Source organism: Cnephaeus nilssonii (genome assembly GCF_951640355.1).
Source record: "Cnephaeus nilssonii genome assembly, chromosome: 14".
NCBI lineage: Eukaryota > Metazoa > Chordata > Mammalia > Chiroptera > Vespertilionidae > Cnephaeus > Cnephaeus nilssonii.
This window is the reverse complement of record NC_137085.1, coordinates 73,101,093-73,116,644: the sequence shown is the minus strand read 5'-3', so window position 1 is coordinate 73,116,644 and position 15,552 is coordinate 73,101,093. Positions and strand designations below refer to the sequence as shown.

General features: G+C 41.8%; 1 protein-coding gene across 6 annotated transcripts in view; it reads left to right on the top strand.

Moving 5' to 3' along the window:
- FANCC (FA complementation group C) overlaps positions 1 to 15,552 on the top strand; it is a 272,848-nt gene that overhangs the window by 170,570 nt on the left and 86,726 nt on the right. For all 6 annotated transcript variants that reach the window (XM_079789833.1, XM_079789832.1, XM_079789829.1 and 3 more), the window contains one exon: positions 14,963 to 15,076. In XM_079789833.1, the coding sequence (XP_079645959.1) occupies positions 14,963 to 15,076 (114 nt within the window). The remainder of the gene's footprint in view (positions 1 to 14,962; positions 15,077 to 15,552) is intronic.

Below are 15,552 nucleotides of genomic sequence, written 5' to 3'. Positions count from 1 at the left end.
AAAATTATACAAATAATACTTTAAATGTAGTCTCACAAAAAAAAGAAAAATTAAACAGTCCAAACAGCTTTACACTGGAATTATGCAGGATGTATTTTTCTGCAACTTAATTTCTTCACATAATACTGTCTCCTGGAATTATTTCCATATCAGTCACTAAAGTCTTCTTTATATTGCCAATACTCATCTTTGTACCGGAGGCAAAACTATAATCCAAACTAATTTTCAGAAGCAGATATGTGTTTAAACCAGAGCTTCTTAGCCAGGACTGTTTTGCTTTTAGGGGACTTGGCACTGTCTGGAGACATTTTTGATCGTCACAACTTGGAGGGGGTTGTTACTTGTATCTGATGGGTAGAGACCAGGAGTGCACAGGGCAGTCCCCCACCAAAGAACCATCAGGCCCCAAATGTTAATAGTGCTGAGACTGGGAAAACTTGATTGGTTTGAACCTACTTATCTTAAAGATATTTCAGCAGCCCCATGATGGGCCTTGATCAATACTTTTTCTCAGCACTCCCCTTTACCAAAGAGTGTTCAGCAATAAATCCACTTGTTTCAAATGATGGGATTTCAAGTTTTCTCAGGAAAAAACAATTATACTCTGACTTCTTCCCTGATTTGAAATCATATTTGAACTCTTAGACATCTCAATGTGGCCAATGAAAGCAGCAAAATAATCAGTGACTAACCACTTACTGAATCTTGTTTTCTAATGGGGGGAAATGTTTATTTTTTAAAATGTTTTTGTTGTTTTAGAGAGAGGATGGTAGAGGGAAGGAGAGAGAAAAACATTGATCAGTTGCCTCCTGCACGCACCCCAACCCCTCAGGGATCAAACCTACAGCCTGGGTATGTGCCCTGACCCGGAATCAAACTGGTGACCTTTTGGTGCATGAGACAATAGTCAACGAACTGAGCCACACCGGCCAGGGTGGGGAATAATGATTTTCAATACATGTTTTATATGGTTAGTTTACCTTCATTGGTAAATTGTTTACTGAATTAAACTTTGTCCACTTAAGCTAAGTAGATACAGAGTCTGTAAAATTGGAAACCGGTTAATAGTTTGTATGTTGGATTGAAATAAAAGGAACTGTGGTAATTGCACATCTCTTAGATTGACCCTGTTATGCCCTAATAAGACTAAGGAGCAAGACTGTTAGCTGTTGGAAACAAGTTATTGAGTTCCAGGTTGGAATTTAGGCATTGTTTGTTTCCATGGCATTGCTTCAGTTCATTTATTTAGACTGCCACTTTGTGTTTGAAGGAAATAATGTACTGGTATATGTCCTAAGCCTGTTTTCATTTCTTAAAAAGTCTAACCATTTCTTGCTATGTTGGCAGGGGGAAATGATAATTTAAGATTTGTTGTTAAGAAAAGTTGTTGTTTAGAAAAATGTAAATCAATTTAATTAATTTGGGAATTTTAATATTGCTTAAGTAAACAATTTCAGGATAGTAACGTAAGTGTTTTACCGAATGTATAAAAAAATGCAATGGGAGCATAAAAAAGGAAGTCACTAATTCAGTGTTTGGGTGCAAGTATTTTATATGGTAAAAGAACCTGCCACATATTCAACATGGTAGCATTTCTGCTGACCAAGGACTGAATAGACCATGTACTTACTTCTGTGAAAGCTTGGGGAAGATTAAATATGTAGTCAAGGATTAATTTTTTTGGCCAAAAATAATTGAATAAATTGAATCTTTTTCCAGATATCCTTATCTCGGGCGCCATAAATGCCGGGGTCTTTCTCAGCATCTACTAGGGTTCAGGAATCTGGAAAAGGGGCTGTACATGAATGAATGAAGAGGCTAGAGAAGAAATATGAATTTGGAAGGCATGGGGGAAAGCCAGACGGGAACTTAGTTCTGGCGACTAAGCTCCCTGAATGTCTGGACCCTAGCTTTTTATTAACACACTAGATGCCCAGGGCATGAAATTCGTGCATGGAGGGATCCCCTCAGCCCAGCCTGCACCCTCTCCAATCCGGGACCCCTCGGGGGATGTCCAATTGCTGGTCGGAAAGGGATCAGGCCTAAACCGGGATCGGGCCTAAACCAGTAGTTGGACATTCCTCTCACAATCCAGGTCCACTGGCTCCTAACTGCTCACCTGCCTGCCTGCCTGATCACCCCTAACTGCCCCCCTGCTGGCCTGGTCACCCCCAACTGCCTCCCCCGGCCTGGTCACCCCTTACTGCCCCACCTGCCGACCTGGTCACCCCCTACTGCCCGCCCCCCCCCCCCCCCGCCAGCCTGATCGCCCCTCACTGCCCCCTCCTGCTGGCCTGGTCACCTCTAACTGCCCTCCCCCCCCTACCGCGCTGGCCTGGCCGCCCCACGCAGCCTGCTGCTTAGTCGTTTGGTCGCCCCTCACTAACCCCCCTGCTGGCCTGGTTGCCCCACACAGCCTGTTCAGTCATCCATTCGGTTGTTCAGTTGCAACGGTTGCTTAGGCTTTTATATATTAGGATTTTACCCTAAAGCAAAGCAGATATACATATCAAAGGTAAAGTTTGGTTAAACAGTAAAAAAATTATCAGGTTGGGGGAATTGCCCTCAGCTGTTCTAGCAGCAGGTAATAACATGCAGATTTTCGGCCCTGCTGAAGCCCCAAGGTTCATCAACCTTTTGATGAACTTCTTGCATTTATGACCTGCTGGAATTAGCCTCCAGAACTGCAGGGAGGGACTATCTCTTTAGGAGGAAATGGCTGCCTGGGTCCTGCAAGTCAGGTATGACTCATCGCCAATCTCGTGGCCACCTCTCCTGGACCCTCTCCTCTCCCCAGCCTCTCCCCACACTTCACAAGTTCGCACCACCACCTGCACCTCAGCCACGTGTGAGTGTCTATATTTGAAAGGTCCTATGAACTAGGCTCAGTGAACAAAAGCCAAGACCAAAAAGAGGGGAAAGAGCTGCGCCACTGCAAGCCCCTCTCCTCCCGGCATGGCACGGCCTGAGCAGCCGTCCAGAATGCCCCCTCTGGGCTCAGTCTCTTGTTACTGTGGACCCAGATCTAGAATCCCCTGCCAACAGCAGTACTGCACACTTCCTTTCCACAGTTGCACACTATGCCTGTCCCAAGGGACCAGCCTCAGTGCCGTGCGGTTTCCCTCTGACCCTCTGGGCTCGGAGGGCTCGCAGTTCTCTCCAGCCCAGATCCCTCATTTTACCGTTCTCCGGGCGTCCTCTGCCCTTCCTGGCTGTAGATTGTCTCACCAGCTGTGTCTACTTTGCCAGTTCGGGCTGGATGTTATTCAGTTTAGTTGCTCGTTCTATGTGCTTTGGGACAAAGCTTGGGACAAGTCCATCTGTTCTGCTGCCATTTTGTCTCTCTCCCTCCTTGGAGTTTCTTCAGCCCAGGAACACAACTTGCTTTATAGCCAGGTGCAAACTTTTTACACTGTAACCAAGTGTCTGTGAAGCGTTTTCCTGTGCCTCATCTCACTTGATCCTCACAGAAGTCCTGAAGTAGGTAGATAGGAGACGTGGTGGAATCCTATTTTCTTTTCATTAGCTGGAAGATGGAGATTTAGAAAGTTTAGAAACTTGACCCAACTAAAAAGAAGTAAGAAATGGTGGACCTTGAAAATGACTCCAGGTTTTCTCACTGTGCAGAATATAGTCAAACACTGCTGCAGTTAAATATTTTACTCCTTGTTCTCCCTGCATGATCTACAATAATAATCTGCTTTGTGTTGATATTTACTGCTGTGTTGCTGACAATTACCTGAAAGAGAAGTTGGGGTGCTTCACTGGGCTGGAAAAATTTTAGCTAAATCAGAAAGCAGGTAAAGCAATCTTATCTATATATATAAAGCTGGCTCAGGTCGCACGCATGTGTTTCCATCTGTCATTGTCGATCGTGAATTTGGTTGACACTTCTATTATAGAGAAAAGGCGAATAGCAATATTAAAGTATTTCTCCTAATTAATTTCATTTCAATGTGCACGAATTTGTGCACCAGGCCACTAGTATGTATTATAATTTTTATTTTGGTACGCGAAGACTGATTGTTTATGTATAGCCGAGACTGTAATTTTCCGGTGCCCCTTCACCAAGATGGTTCTTGCCACTGCTTCTTTTGTTCCTTGTGAGTGCTCTGATTCTGTGGTGTCCCCATATGTCGGCACAAGCTGAGTAGCACTAAAGCCCATATTGTTCAATGAAATTACATCCAAATCAGCTGCCAAGTTCCAGTCAGTTTTACCAAACTCTTTGAAATAATACTACATAGTAATGTCATGTTTTTTCCAGTATTCTGTGGGTATTTTATGGATTTAAACTTAAGAAAGCAAATTGTGAAAAGGAAAATTTATCATTTTATACTGTACCAAGGCCACAAAGGAATCGGTTGTAATTATATTGTTTAGTAACTATAAATGAGCAACCCATTCTGTTGAGCTCAATTGTCTAGTGTTTATTGAACACCTATTATGTGAAATGCCATGGGCTACTTAACAGTTGCTCTAAAGACAGCCCCTCCCTTGGAGAGCCTGTGGGCTAATAAATAGAATGATGAGACTTGTAACTATAGCACATGGCAGACCTTGGAAGGTACTGTTAGAGAAATACAAATAGGATGCCATAGAGATTTCAGGAGAACACTGTCTCATCTCATCCAGTCGGGAACTGAACAGGAGACTTGGAGAAAGATGGATTTTGGAAGATAGGTGTACTTTTGGCAGCTAGAGAAGGGTGGGGTTGTTGGATTTCTGGGGTAGGGGAAGATGGTATGGAGGTGAGAAAGGGATAGATGGATTTGGTGACTGACTACCAGGGAGTCTGATGTCACCAAATCACAGGCTCAAAGGGAAAGACTGGGAGAGTTTGAAGGTGGGCTGACAGCCTGTAGAAGCAGGCTGTGCTTAGGCCAAGTAGTGTTCCATTGTATATACTGGTATTTATTGCATCTTCTCTATCCAGTCCAGTAACTTGGATTAGTTGGGCGACAGGAGCATTTTCCATGTCTTTGCTTGACCACCATGGCCCCTTTCCCACTGCCTCTGAGTCTTTTCTCTATCTGTCCGTCCCAGCCAACATCAGGCACACACTCCTTTTCTCTTTCCTGTACTCGCTTCCCTCACTTTTTCTCTCCTTCCCCAGCTGTCAGGATCAGCTCAGAAGTCATCCTTGGAAGCACTCTGAAACGCTACAGTTGGAATTAATCATTACTTCCTCTGCTCTCACAGTGATTGTCTTACCCCTCATTATAGCACTTACTACATTCTGTCTTACATTATGGCTGTTTCCATCACTCTCTTCCTTCATCATATTTTAGGGGTTCTTGCTCCAATAGCTTAAATACAGATCAACTCATGTTTGTTGAATGAATGAACAAGCGATCTTGTTTACAGACAACATCGCTTTATATTATGTATAAAGAGATAGATACAATAGACACCAAAGTGGTGGCAGTTCTAAAAGACTTTAATGATTAGCTGAAGATATTGTTTGGAGAAGCACAAAATATGCGCTCGGTCTCAGTTCAAGAATATTGACCACAGTTTGGCTCTCCTAGTCCTTTGCCTGAGCAAAAGCACAGCCTTTATTCCACACCCAGACCCTGTGCCAAACCACAGCCGCTCCCTGCTCCAGCTTTCCCAGCCGCCTGTGAGTGTGCTGCCGCACAAGATGGAGCAGATACAGTGCGGCGGCGGGGACAAAAAAGAACACCTGAAAGCAAGGCAGCGGGTTTCCCCTGATTTATTTAAGACCTCTCTCCTTGAAAGTTCACCTTCATGGTATAAGCATTTTTAAATGACTTTTCAAACATTAGCAGAGTTCTCAAAATTCCTACATGAATCAAAGTTAGGCTTAAGATGTTTTACATAGAGTTGTATTGGTTCCCGCACCTTTCCATCCTTGAAGGATTTTAGATCACAAGTCAGGGTGATATATTTGCATGTTTCTTTATGCCCTTGAAGTTCATTTACACCTACTTGCTTTTTGTGGTTATTGATTCATGTATTCAGAACCCCAGTTCCTCATCAGTAAAGAGAGGGAATTGAAGTAGAGTGTCTCCAAGTTTGCTCTGTCAGCATTTAGCATAAAATCTATTATATGACTGTAGGAATTAATTTTTGTCCAAAAGCCAATGCTTACAGAATATTTAATGGTTTTGTGTTTAGGCTGTTTGCCACTAGATGGCAGTAAAAATGTTATTATTGGCAGTAAGTGCTTATCAATTTTTAAGGTTTTTTTGTTTTTTCCTTTTTATTGAATTTTATTAAGGTGACATTGGTTAACAAAATTATACAGGTTGCAGGTGCGCAGTTCCAGAACACATCATTTGTACACTGTATTGTACACTAAATCTTTCCTTAGGATGTATTGTGTGTCTGCAGTCTCCCATCCCCAATTCAAGTCTCCCATCCTTACTTATCCCCCCATACCCTCCTCCACCTCTTCTTACCTCCTCTCCCCCTTTAAGTTTATTTTATTTTATTTATTTTATTTTTTTTTTAAATAAATGTTTATTGTTCAGATTATCACAGGTGTTCCTCTGCCCCCCCCCATAGCTCCCCTCCACCTGATTCCCCACCCCACCCCATGCCCTTACCCCCCGCCACTGTCTTCATCCATAGGTGTAAGATTTTTGTCCAATCTCTTCCCACACCCCTCAGACCCCCTTCCCCCTGATAATTGTCCGTCCCCTCCCTTTCTATGTCCCTGATTCTATTATATTCACCAGTCCATTCTGTTCTTCAGACTTTTTATTCACTTGATTTTTAGCTTCACTTGTTGGTAGGTATGTATTTGATGTCTTTTTGTTGTTCATAATTTTTTACCTTTACCTTTTTTTTCTTCTTCCTCTTCTTAAAGAATACCCTTCAGAATTTCATATAATACTGGTTTGGTGGTGATGAACTCCTTTAGCTTTTTCTTGTCTGTGAAGCTCTTCGTCTGACCTTCAATTCTGAATGATAGCTTTGCTGGGTAGAGTAATCTTGGTTGTAGGTTCTTGCTGTTCATCACTTTGAATATTTCTTGCCACTCCCATCTGGCCTGCATAGTTTTTGTTGAGAAATCAGCTGACAGTCGTATGGGTACTCCCTTGTAGGTAACTAACTGTTTTTCTCTTTCTGCTTTCAAGATTCTCTCTTTGTCTTTTGCCCTTGGCATTTTAATTATGATGTGTCTTGGTGTGGTCCTCTTTGGATTCCTCTTGTTTGGGGTTCTGTGTGCTTCCTGAACTTGTAAGTCTATTTCTTTCACCAGGTGGGGGAAGTTTTCTGTCATTATTTCTTCAAATAGGTTTTCAGTATCTTGCTCTCTCTCTTCTTCTGGCACCCCAAAAATTCGGATGTTGGTACACTTGAAGCTGTCCCAGAGGCTCCTTATGCTATCTTCACACTTTTGGATTCTTCTTTCTTTCTGCCTCTCTGGTTGGGTGTTTTTTGGTTCCTCATATTCCAGATCTTTGGTTTGACTTTTTGGGTACAGTGATCTACAGTTGAGTTTCTGTATATTCTTTATTTCAGACAGTGTATGCATAATTTCTGACTGGTCCTTTTCCATTTTTTTGGTATTCTCATTAAGGTCCTTGAAGGTCTCTTCAAGTTTCTCAGCGGTTTTTAGAAGATTCTTGAGTAACCTTATAAATGTGGTTCTGAACACTGTGTCGTCCATTAGTTTACTTTCCTCCATCTCTTCTATTCATGACATACTTCGGTGTCTCCGCATTTTGGCTGCCTCCCTGTGTTGATGGAGTGGCTTTGTGTGGTCAGTGACCTATAAGGGCCGGTAGCTCAGCTTCCCCAATCACCCTAGGTGGTCGCTCTTGGTACACCCCTTTGTGGGCTGAGTGGAAAGTCTTGGTGTAGTTAAAAGCCTTGATTGCTGTTGGTACACTGGGAGGAATTGACCTCCATGCCAATTGGCTGTGAGGACCTGCTGTGTCTCTAATGGAAGCACTGCTGCGCTGGAGACACGCTTGTGGTACAGGGCTTGTTTGAGTGGGGCTTTGGTGCTCACTGAGTCCGCCTCCCGAGTGTGTCACTTATGGATGTGAGGAGTTGAAATCTGGTGCCTCACACTGACCACTAGGTGCATTGGCTTCTGGATCTCCAATGGGGTGCAGTTCAGCTTCTGTCTGAGGCTACCCTGCAGGAGCTACAGCTAGAACCGCGGCCCTCTCCTCCCTGCTTGGAGCTTGGAGGCCTTGGAGCTGTCTGTACCGGGTTGCAAGTTTACTAGTTTAAACTGCAATAGAGAAGGCCATTCATATGCAAAAGTCGCTGCTAGGAGCTTGGATGTGTTTGTAGATTGTGCAGGGCGGAGTCTCAGGGCATCACTAGGCTAGGGCGTGTCAAACAGCAATGGCTGGCAGTGAGCCGCCTCCAACAGCATCCCGCAATCGCGTCCCCGCCGTCTCGCGCGCCTCGGCGCAGCCAACAATTCTACCTCCACGCAGCTCTGCTAGTAAGCCACCCTCACTCCAACTCAATGGCAGACAGCCCAGTCTCTCCCCAGAAACTGGATTTCAGAGAGATTGGGGGCTTGTCTCTCTTCGGATTGAAGAAAGCAACGCCCGCCTCCAGCTGGGCTCCGCCGCCAGCTCGTATCACCCGTGCTCCCCTGTACCTCAGTTTTTCAGCGTTTGTGCCCTGATTGCGCCCATCTCTTTCAGTCTAGTTGTAGAGGTTCCGCTCAGCCAGCTTTCCCGTGGTTCTGGGTGATAGACGTTCTGTCTTTTAGTTGTAGTTTTGGAAATTGTTGTGGAAGGCAGCAGCCCAGATGTTTATCTACGCCGCCATCTTGGATCTCTCTAAGTTTACTTTAAAAGAGAGATTTGGAGGTCTAAAGTTTGAGGTGTCTATTTTGAAATTATCTAACCGTAGCCAAGTCTCAATATGTTCTTTCCTAGGACCCATGCTTATTTTATCCAGGGATAAAACTCGTATGGCCCTCCATAGCAATTTGTATTAGGGAATTATGGTGGGGAGGGAGGAGACATAAATTAAAGCAAGTCATTTCATTTTACAAAACATTATTTTATGATAAAAGTAAGGTATGGTAATTGTAGAAACTTTGGAAATACAAGTATTTTGAAGAAGACATTTTAAATTACTCCTAGAAATAATCTATGCTAATTAGTTGTAAAGTTTCTTTCCAGTATTTTTTTGTGCATACAAAATTAAAATCACATAGACCATATAGTTTTACACCTTATGTTTCAAACGAATGTTGCATTGTATTTTCCTGTGTTATTAAATGGTTTTTACAACATGATTCACACTGTTGGATAAACCATAATGAATTTAACCAATCCAATGTTGTTGGGCACTTTATTTCTTCTAGTTTTTCACTGTTACAAGTAATGCTGCTATGAATTAAATCTTTCCTTAGGATGTATTATTGGAAATTAAATTACTGAATAAAAGGATACAATTTTCCTGCTTTGGCTACAGTCATAAGTGAGTTCCTAGAAAAGCTTCACAAATGTGAGCTCCCAGCAGCAAGAGTGCCCCTCTCACCACCTTCCTGCCAACACTGAGCATTGTGGTGGAGGTTGTTTATTTTTTAACAGGGCAGGAGGTGGGCTGGGGAACTAATTTTTGTAATATTTAATGTTTAGAAAATCAGCTTCTAACAATATCATTTTGGAAATTTGGGCCAGGACAGGTCTGCTAATTAAGTTATTTTTATGTTTCCAAGACCTTAAGTGTTACGGTTAGCTTGTCTAATGCAGGTGTTGTGGATACTCCCTGGGGAACTGTTTATGGCTATTTTAAACATGACTCAGAAATTATTTACACTCCCTAATCACACCTTCTAAATCTGTTGAATGTCCTAGGTTTGGGGTTCTTCCTTTTTTTAACTTTCATTGGCATGGCTACCAAAGTAGTTCATGCAGTTGTGGGAAGCCCCTGCCGCTTGCATTGGTCCCGAGGCGCGGGATGTGAGTGCCTCTTGGAGGCTCAGGCGAAAGCCTTGGCATGGTTTTCTGAGACCCACAGTCTGCACTGACCCTGGTTTCCGCCTATTGTACACACACTACATTACCTCCATCAAAGTAGTTCATGCAATTGTGGGAAGCCCCTGCCGCTTGCATTGGTCCCGAGGCGCGGGATGTGAGTGCCTCTTGGAGGCTCAGGCGAAAGCCTTGGCATGGTTTTCTGAGACCCACAGTCTGCACTGACCCTGGTTTCCGCCTATTGTACACACACTACATTACCTCCATCCCAGCTGAGTCTGTAGTACTTTGTGCTTTAATTTGTTAAGGGTCAGTCATGTAAATTATGATGCAGCCATCTTTTACAGGTGGCTTAATTGAAACTTTGCTTAATTGAATTTTATTAAAAACTGAATTTTAAGGGAGGCGCCATACTTAGAACACTTAGCACAGTGCTTCACACAATAGTGAGCACTCAGTACATTTTAGTAGTCATAACTGTTAGAATTCCCTCAAGCAGCCACACTTACGGATGCAGGGCCTGAGAGCTCTCCCTGCAGAGGGACTAGACCAGACTGAAGCCCTGAGTGGCAGAAGACCTGTGGCCCTCAGGGGCCTCACACAGCTGCAAGGAAAAGTCAGCCCCAGGTAGGGCTTTGGGAACTAGTGTGGGCTTCATCTAAGAATAACTGGGAGCCTTAAAGGGCCCCCAAAGGGCCTTAAGCTGAGGACCCATTAGATTTGCATTGTTTAAAAAAAAAGGGAGGGGGGGGCATCCAGCTGCCTCCTGCAGAGAGGATGCAGGGAGGTTCCTTTTAAGGTGGTTTAGAGTAGTAAGTAACCAGCCTTGGCATGTCACGTAAGCTCTGTGTGTCCCAGTTTGCTCATCTATAACAGATTCAGTAATAGTACCCACCCTCTAGGCTGTGGGGATTAAATGAGTTGCTATTTGTAACGTGCTTTGAACAGCTTCCTGAGCAGCTTTAAGTTTTTTTAAATAGAATGCCTGGTGGCAGAAGGCTAATCACTTCCAGTTCCGTCCTCCCTCCATCTAGCACCAGAATGACCCAAACGACCCCTGACTGAGCCAGCCCCGCCAAGTTTTCAAATCAAGCTCAGCCTCCTCCCTCCCCTGCCTGGTCTGGTGTGGGTACCTACACATGATGTGTGGCATATGACAGACCAGGCCTGGCTGGTCGTTCCTTTACCACAGCACCTGCATTGCCCCCACACAGGGGTCAGGCCCCAGTCGCCCCTTGCTGAGTGCACCACCTGTGCTTCCTGCTGTGGTAAACTAGGCAAATCCTCCAGTAAGCTCCGCCCTCAAAGGATGACCCCTGGCTGCCATTTACCTCTCCTGGCTTTGCCGCCCTCACCACACCGCTTGCTCTCACCCAGACTGCACTTGGTGTTTGAAAATAACTGAGCAATGAGCTCTCCTGGGCTCTCGTCAGCTCCTGTTTGCTTTCCGTTTTCATAAAGGACATCTTTGAACTGGAAGGAAAAAGGACAGTTAACATGCAGTGGCTTCCACCCAGCCTTTCCCATGCTAACGAGGAGCCTCGTCATTATCCTAGACTTTGTAAGTTCACTTTAACGCTGTAAATTTCCTGTTTTTCTCCCTCACCAGTGGATGCATTTTTTGTAAATTATACTACACATGGAAATTTATATATGCAGGAAACATTTTAATCATAATATCTTCCACTGAGTAGTAATATTTCAAAGCTACTTTTTTAAACCTACTGTGATCTTTTCTAATTTGAAAACTGTAGACGGGATCTCATTTAGGGACAGCAGTTTCAACCTGTGTTACTCAGTAATGTTGCCTGGAGTTCTGTTTCGAGGATATTGAGCAATTCTGAGGTCACGGAGGAAGTACCGCAATCTACATGGGAGGGTGCATGCCTGGTCTAGAGTGGACCTTTCCTCCGGGGAGACTCTTCAGAATTGTGGGGAGAGGGAGAGGCCTCCTGGGTGTTTCTAATGCATGATTACGTTTAATGGGAGGCAACATTTGTCATTTTAATTTACATCATTATGAAAAGGTGAAATAGTTTATGATAAAATTGAAAGGAGTTCAGGACAACAGATTAGTGATGCTCGCCCTGGGCCTTGCTGGTGTGTGTGTGTGTGTGTGTGTGTGTGTCTGTGTGTGTTGTCCTGGTCTTGTGGGGCCTGTCATTGATGCGATGATGCTCTTCCCTTGATGTGACTGTCTGCATGCCTATTTGTGTGTGAGCTCACATTTATATGCACATATTCATTTTATCTTGTAATATGTACTCATAAAATGCAGTGCAGGACTTAAAAAATGTAAAATGACGATTTCCCCTGGGAATATACTGAAAACCACTGGGTTGTACACTTTAAAATGGGAGAATTTTATGGTATATGAGTTATATCTCAATAAAGCTGTTAAAGAAGAAAATGTCCCATCAGTCCCAGTTCTCAGCCTGAATGCTGTCTCTGGCAGAAGACACAGTGTCCCCGATCCAGGCCTGCGCTGGGTCATCCAGGTGTCCACGCCGGCTGCAGGGGTCGGGCCCTCTCCTGGAGGGGGTGGTTTCTGTCTTTCTCTTTGGTGGATCCTGACCTGGCCTAGACCTCCTGCCCCTAGCAAGTGCCCTCTCTGGGGATCGAGTTTCCCCTGGAAAAGGCAGCAAGAACGGTGACCAGGAGCTTGTCCTCAGTATTGTGACCACTAGGTTTCAGGGGGGAAAGGAAGAAAAATGTTTTCTATAAAATAGCATTGTACTTCTCTCTCTCCCTTTCTCAGTTCTTCCCTGCCTTTAACTAATAAAGAATGTGGAGGTAGAAGCAGTTCTCTCTCAGGTTCTCCTCATTTGTGACTGAGCATTCTTGGCCTGGGTGGGGCCGGAGAGCTGATGCTGGGGAGCTGAGGACGAAGAGCCTCGCTCTGGGCATCGGTGTGGAGTTAAACAGAAAGCACGGGTGAGGTTTGTCATGTTGGCTATTTTTAAAGTGTGCCATTAATATAAGAAACTTTATACTAGTAGTACTTAATCTTTCTCACTTGTAAAGAATAAGAAAAACAGAAGGTAAATAGTCGTACAGAGAATAGCAGAGCTTTAAGATTCGTTTCCGTTTTAAGTCCATTTGTTTTGCCAGTGTGTTCATGTTTAGGTCTGTTATACTAATGTTATTAATTTTTTCATTTATATACACAATTAACTGAAGAGCTTTTTCAAGCACCCATGTCTATAAAGTATTTTTAAAGAAAGGTTCTTTTGTTGTAAAAAAAAAAAAAAAAAAGAAAATGTTTTCAAATACACTTTTTCAAAAAGTAATTATTTTTACTTGATTATAAAAGCAGTACATTCACATATAGGAAACTGGAAAGTGTATTAAAGTAGAAAGAAGAAAAAATATATAGCACCACCCTAGAGACTGTTAACATTTGGTGATACTTTCTTTCATTATTTTTTCATTCTCATGTATGGATTATTTTTATATTGATGTGATCTTTTCTGTGTATAAAATTTTACATCTTCCTTTCTTCATTTCACATGATAATATAAACATTTAAAATGCTGTTATAAATTTTTCATAAACATTTTAATGGCTTATACAATGAGCTGCTGTGTGAGACACTAAATTAATCATTCCCTGCTGTTAGACATTACTAATGAGAAATATTACTGTAATGAACATCTTTGAGCATAATCCCATTGTCATATTTGGATTTATTTCCTTAAATGTAAGCCAGATAAATTAAAAGTTCTGAATGCTTTTAAAGCCTTATAATATAGCCTCAAGTTGATTTCTGTAAGGCAGGCATCTATCAATCTATAAGGCATCTTTGTCCAGGTTACCAACCTCTGGGCAGACATAGCCCTGGCAGGCCAAGCTTGAGGGTGTGCTGTAGACTGTGCTACGCCTGCTCTGCTCCCTGTGGGTGCCTCAGTGTGGTCCACAGCAGAGCTGACCTGTGGATGCTCATTTACATTCTTCCCATGGCTCACACAGAGTACTTGCTTCAGATTAGTATTAATTAGGTATTCATGTCTGTAAAATCTTTAATTTATTAAGTGAAAAAATAAATGTTGGTATGTTGATACTTAAATTTACCCATTTTGATTATGAGGGTGAACATTTATTCATGTGTTTCTTGGGCATTTGTATTTTCTCTTAAGAATTACCTGTTTATACTCATCTTATACTCAGTGTTTGTCGTTTGGTATTTTGCACATTACTTTACATATGATCTGTATTATTTGTAGTCAATAGTCTTCCTGGTTTGTACTTATTTTATGAAAAACAAAATGTTTTATTTTTATTTAGAATAATCAATTATTTGCTTCCTTGATTTTCAGTTTACAAAGTTCTTCCCCATTTAGACATGTGAAAAGTACTTATATTTTCTTCTTGTTTATTATTTTATTTCATTTTTACATTGATCTCTTGGATTTATGTTAAATTCAAGTATATTTTGATGAGTAGCATTAGGTAGGAATCTAATTTTTTTCAAATAGTTTTCTCTGCACTATTTTTCACATAATCTTTCCTTTTCCTAGTGATTAATGTGTTTTTTGTCATTTGATTATCTTCTATTCTGATAAAAATATTTTGCTGAATTTAAAACCAATAAAGATTACATTCTTTTAATATGGTTAAAGCACTGTTCTTTATATATTTTTGTTTCACTGTTAACATTTTTTAAAATTGACTTTGAATTTAATACTTTTATTACTAACTTATTTCTTCTTTTTATTAATGGTTTTATTGATTTCAGAGAGGAAGGGAGAGAGAGATAGAAACATCAATGATGAAAGAGAACCCTTGATTGGCTGCCTTCTGCACGCCCCCTACTGGGGATCGAGCCCTCAACCCAGGCATGTGCCCTGACTGGAAATTGAACTGAGCCATGCTGGCCGGGCTATTTCTTCTTTATACATTAAATCAAAGTGAACTGAATATATGGGCACATTAAGATTACTCATTTACAAATGACCCGGACTCTAGGTATTAAACATAAGAGGCACTTGCATTCACATTTAAGAACTTTTTTCTCTTTCTGTTTATGTTTGTAGGGGTTGTTATCTCATATACTTGCAGCATTCAGATTTGATATAAAAGAAATTGGTCTTTTTACTCAAAGTCTTGGGTATGCACCTGCAGATTATTATCCTGGTTTGCTAAAAAATGTAAGTATTTTTAATTTATTAGTATTAAAATTTTCATTGGTTAATATATCATCAGCAAAAAGAATAAATAGAAGTATTTCACTTCTCCAGAAGAGATGTTTAACTTTTCTATGTTTATCTCTTCTTATGTTGGGTGGACTTACGGCCATGTAAGGAAGAAATGTGAGATGGGAGGTTATGGGAAAGAAGAAGGAAGCCAGGAGAGGTTATTCTAAATCAACCAACTTCTCTGTCTCTTAACACATTTCATTTATCCTCTCAAAGACTTTTAGGAGAAGAAATTGGTTAACCAATGTAAATACAGCCTTTCATTGTTAGACAAATTTTGTATTTAAAAATGGCATGATAGGAATTTTGTGTTAAAGCAAAAAATGTAATTACAACCTTGTAAATACTACTATATTAAAGCTATGTATTCTTCTGCCTTAAATTTTAGCTAGATTGAAGAAATTTTAATTTTGATCTTAACATAGCTC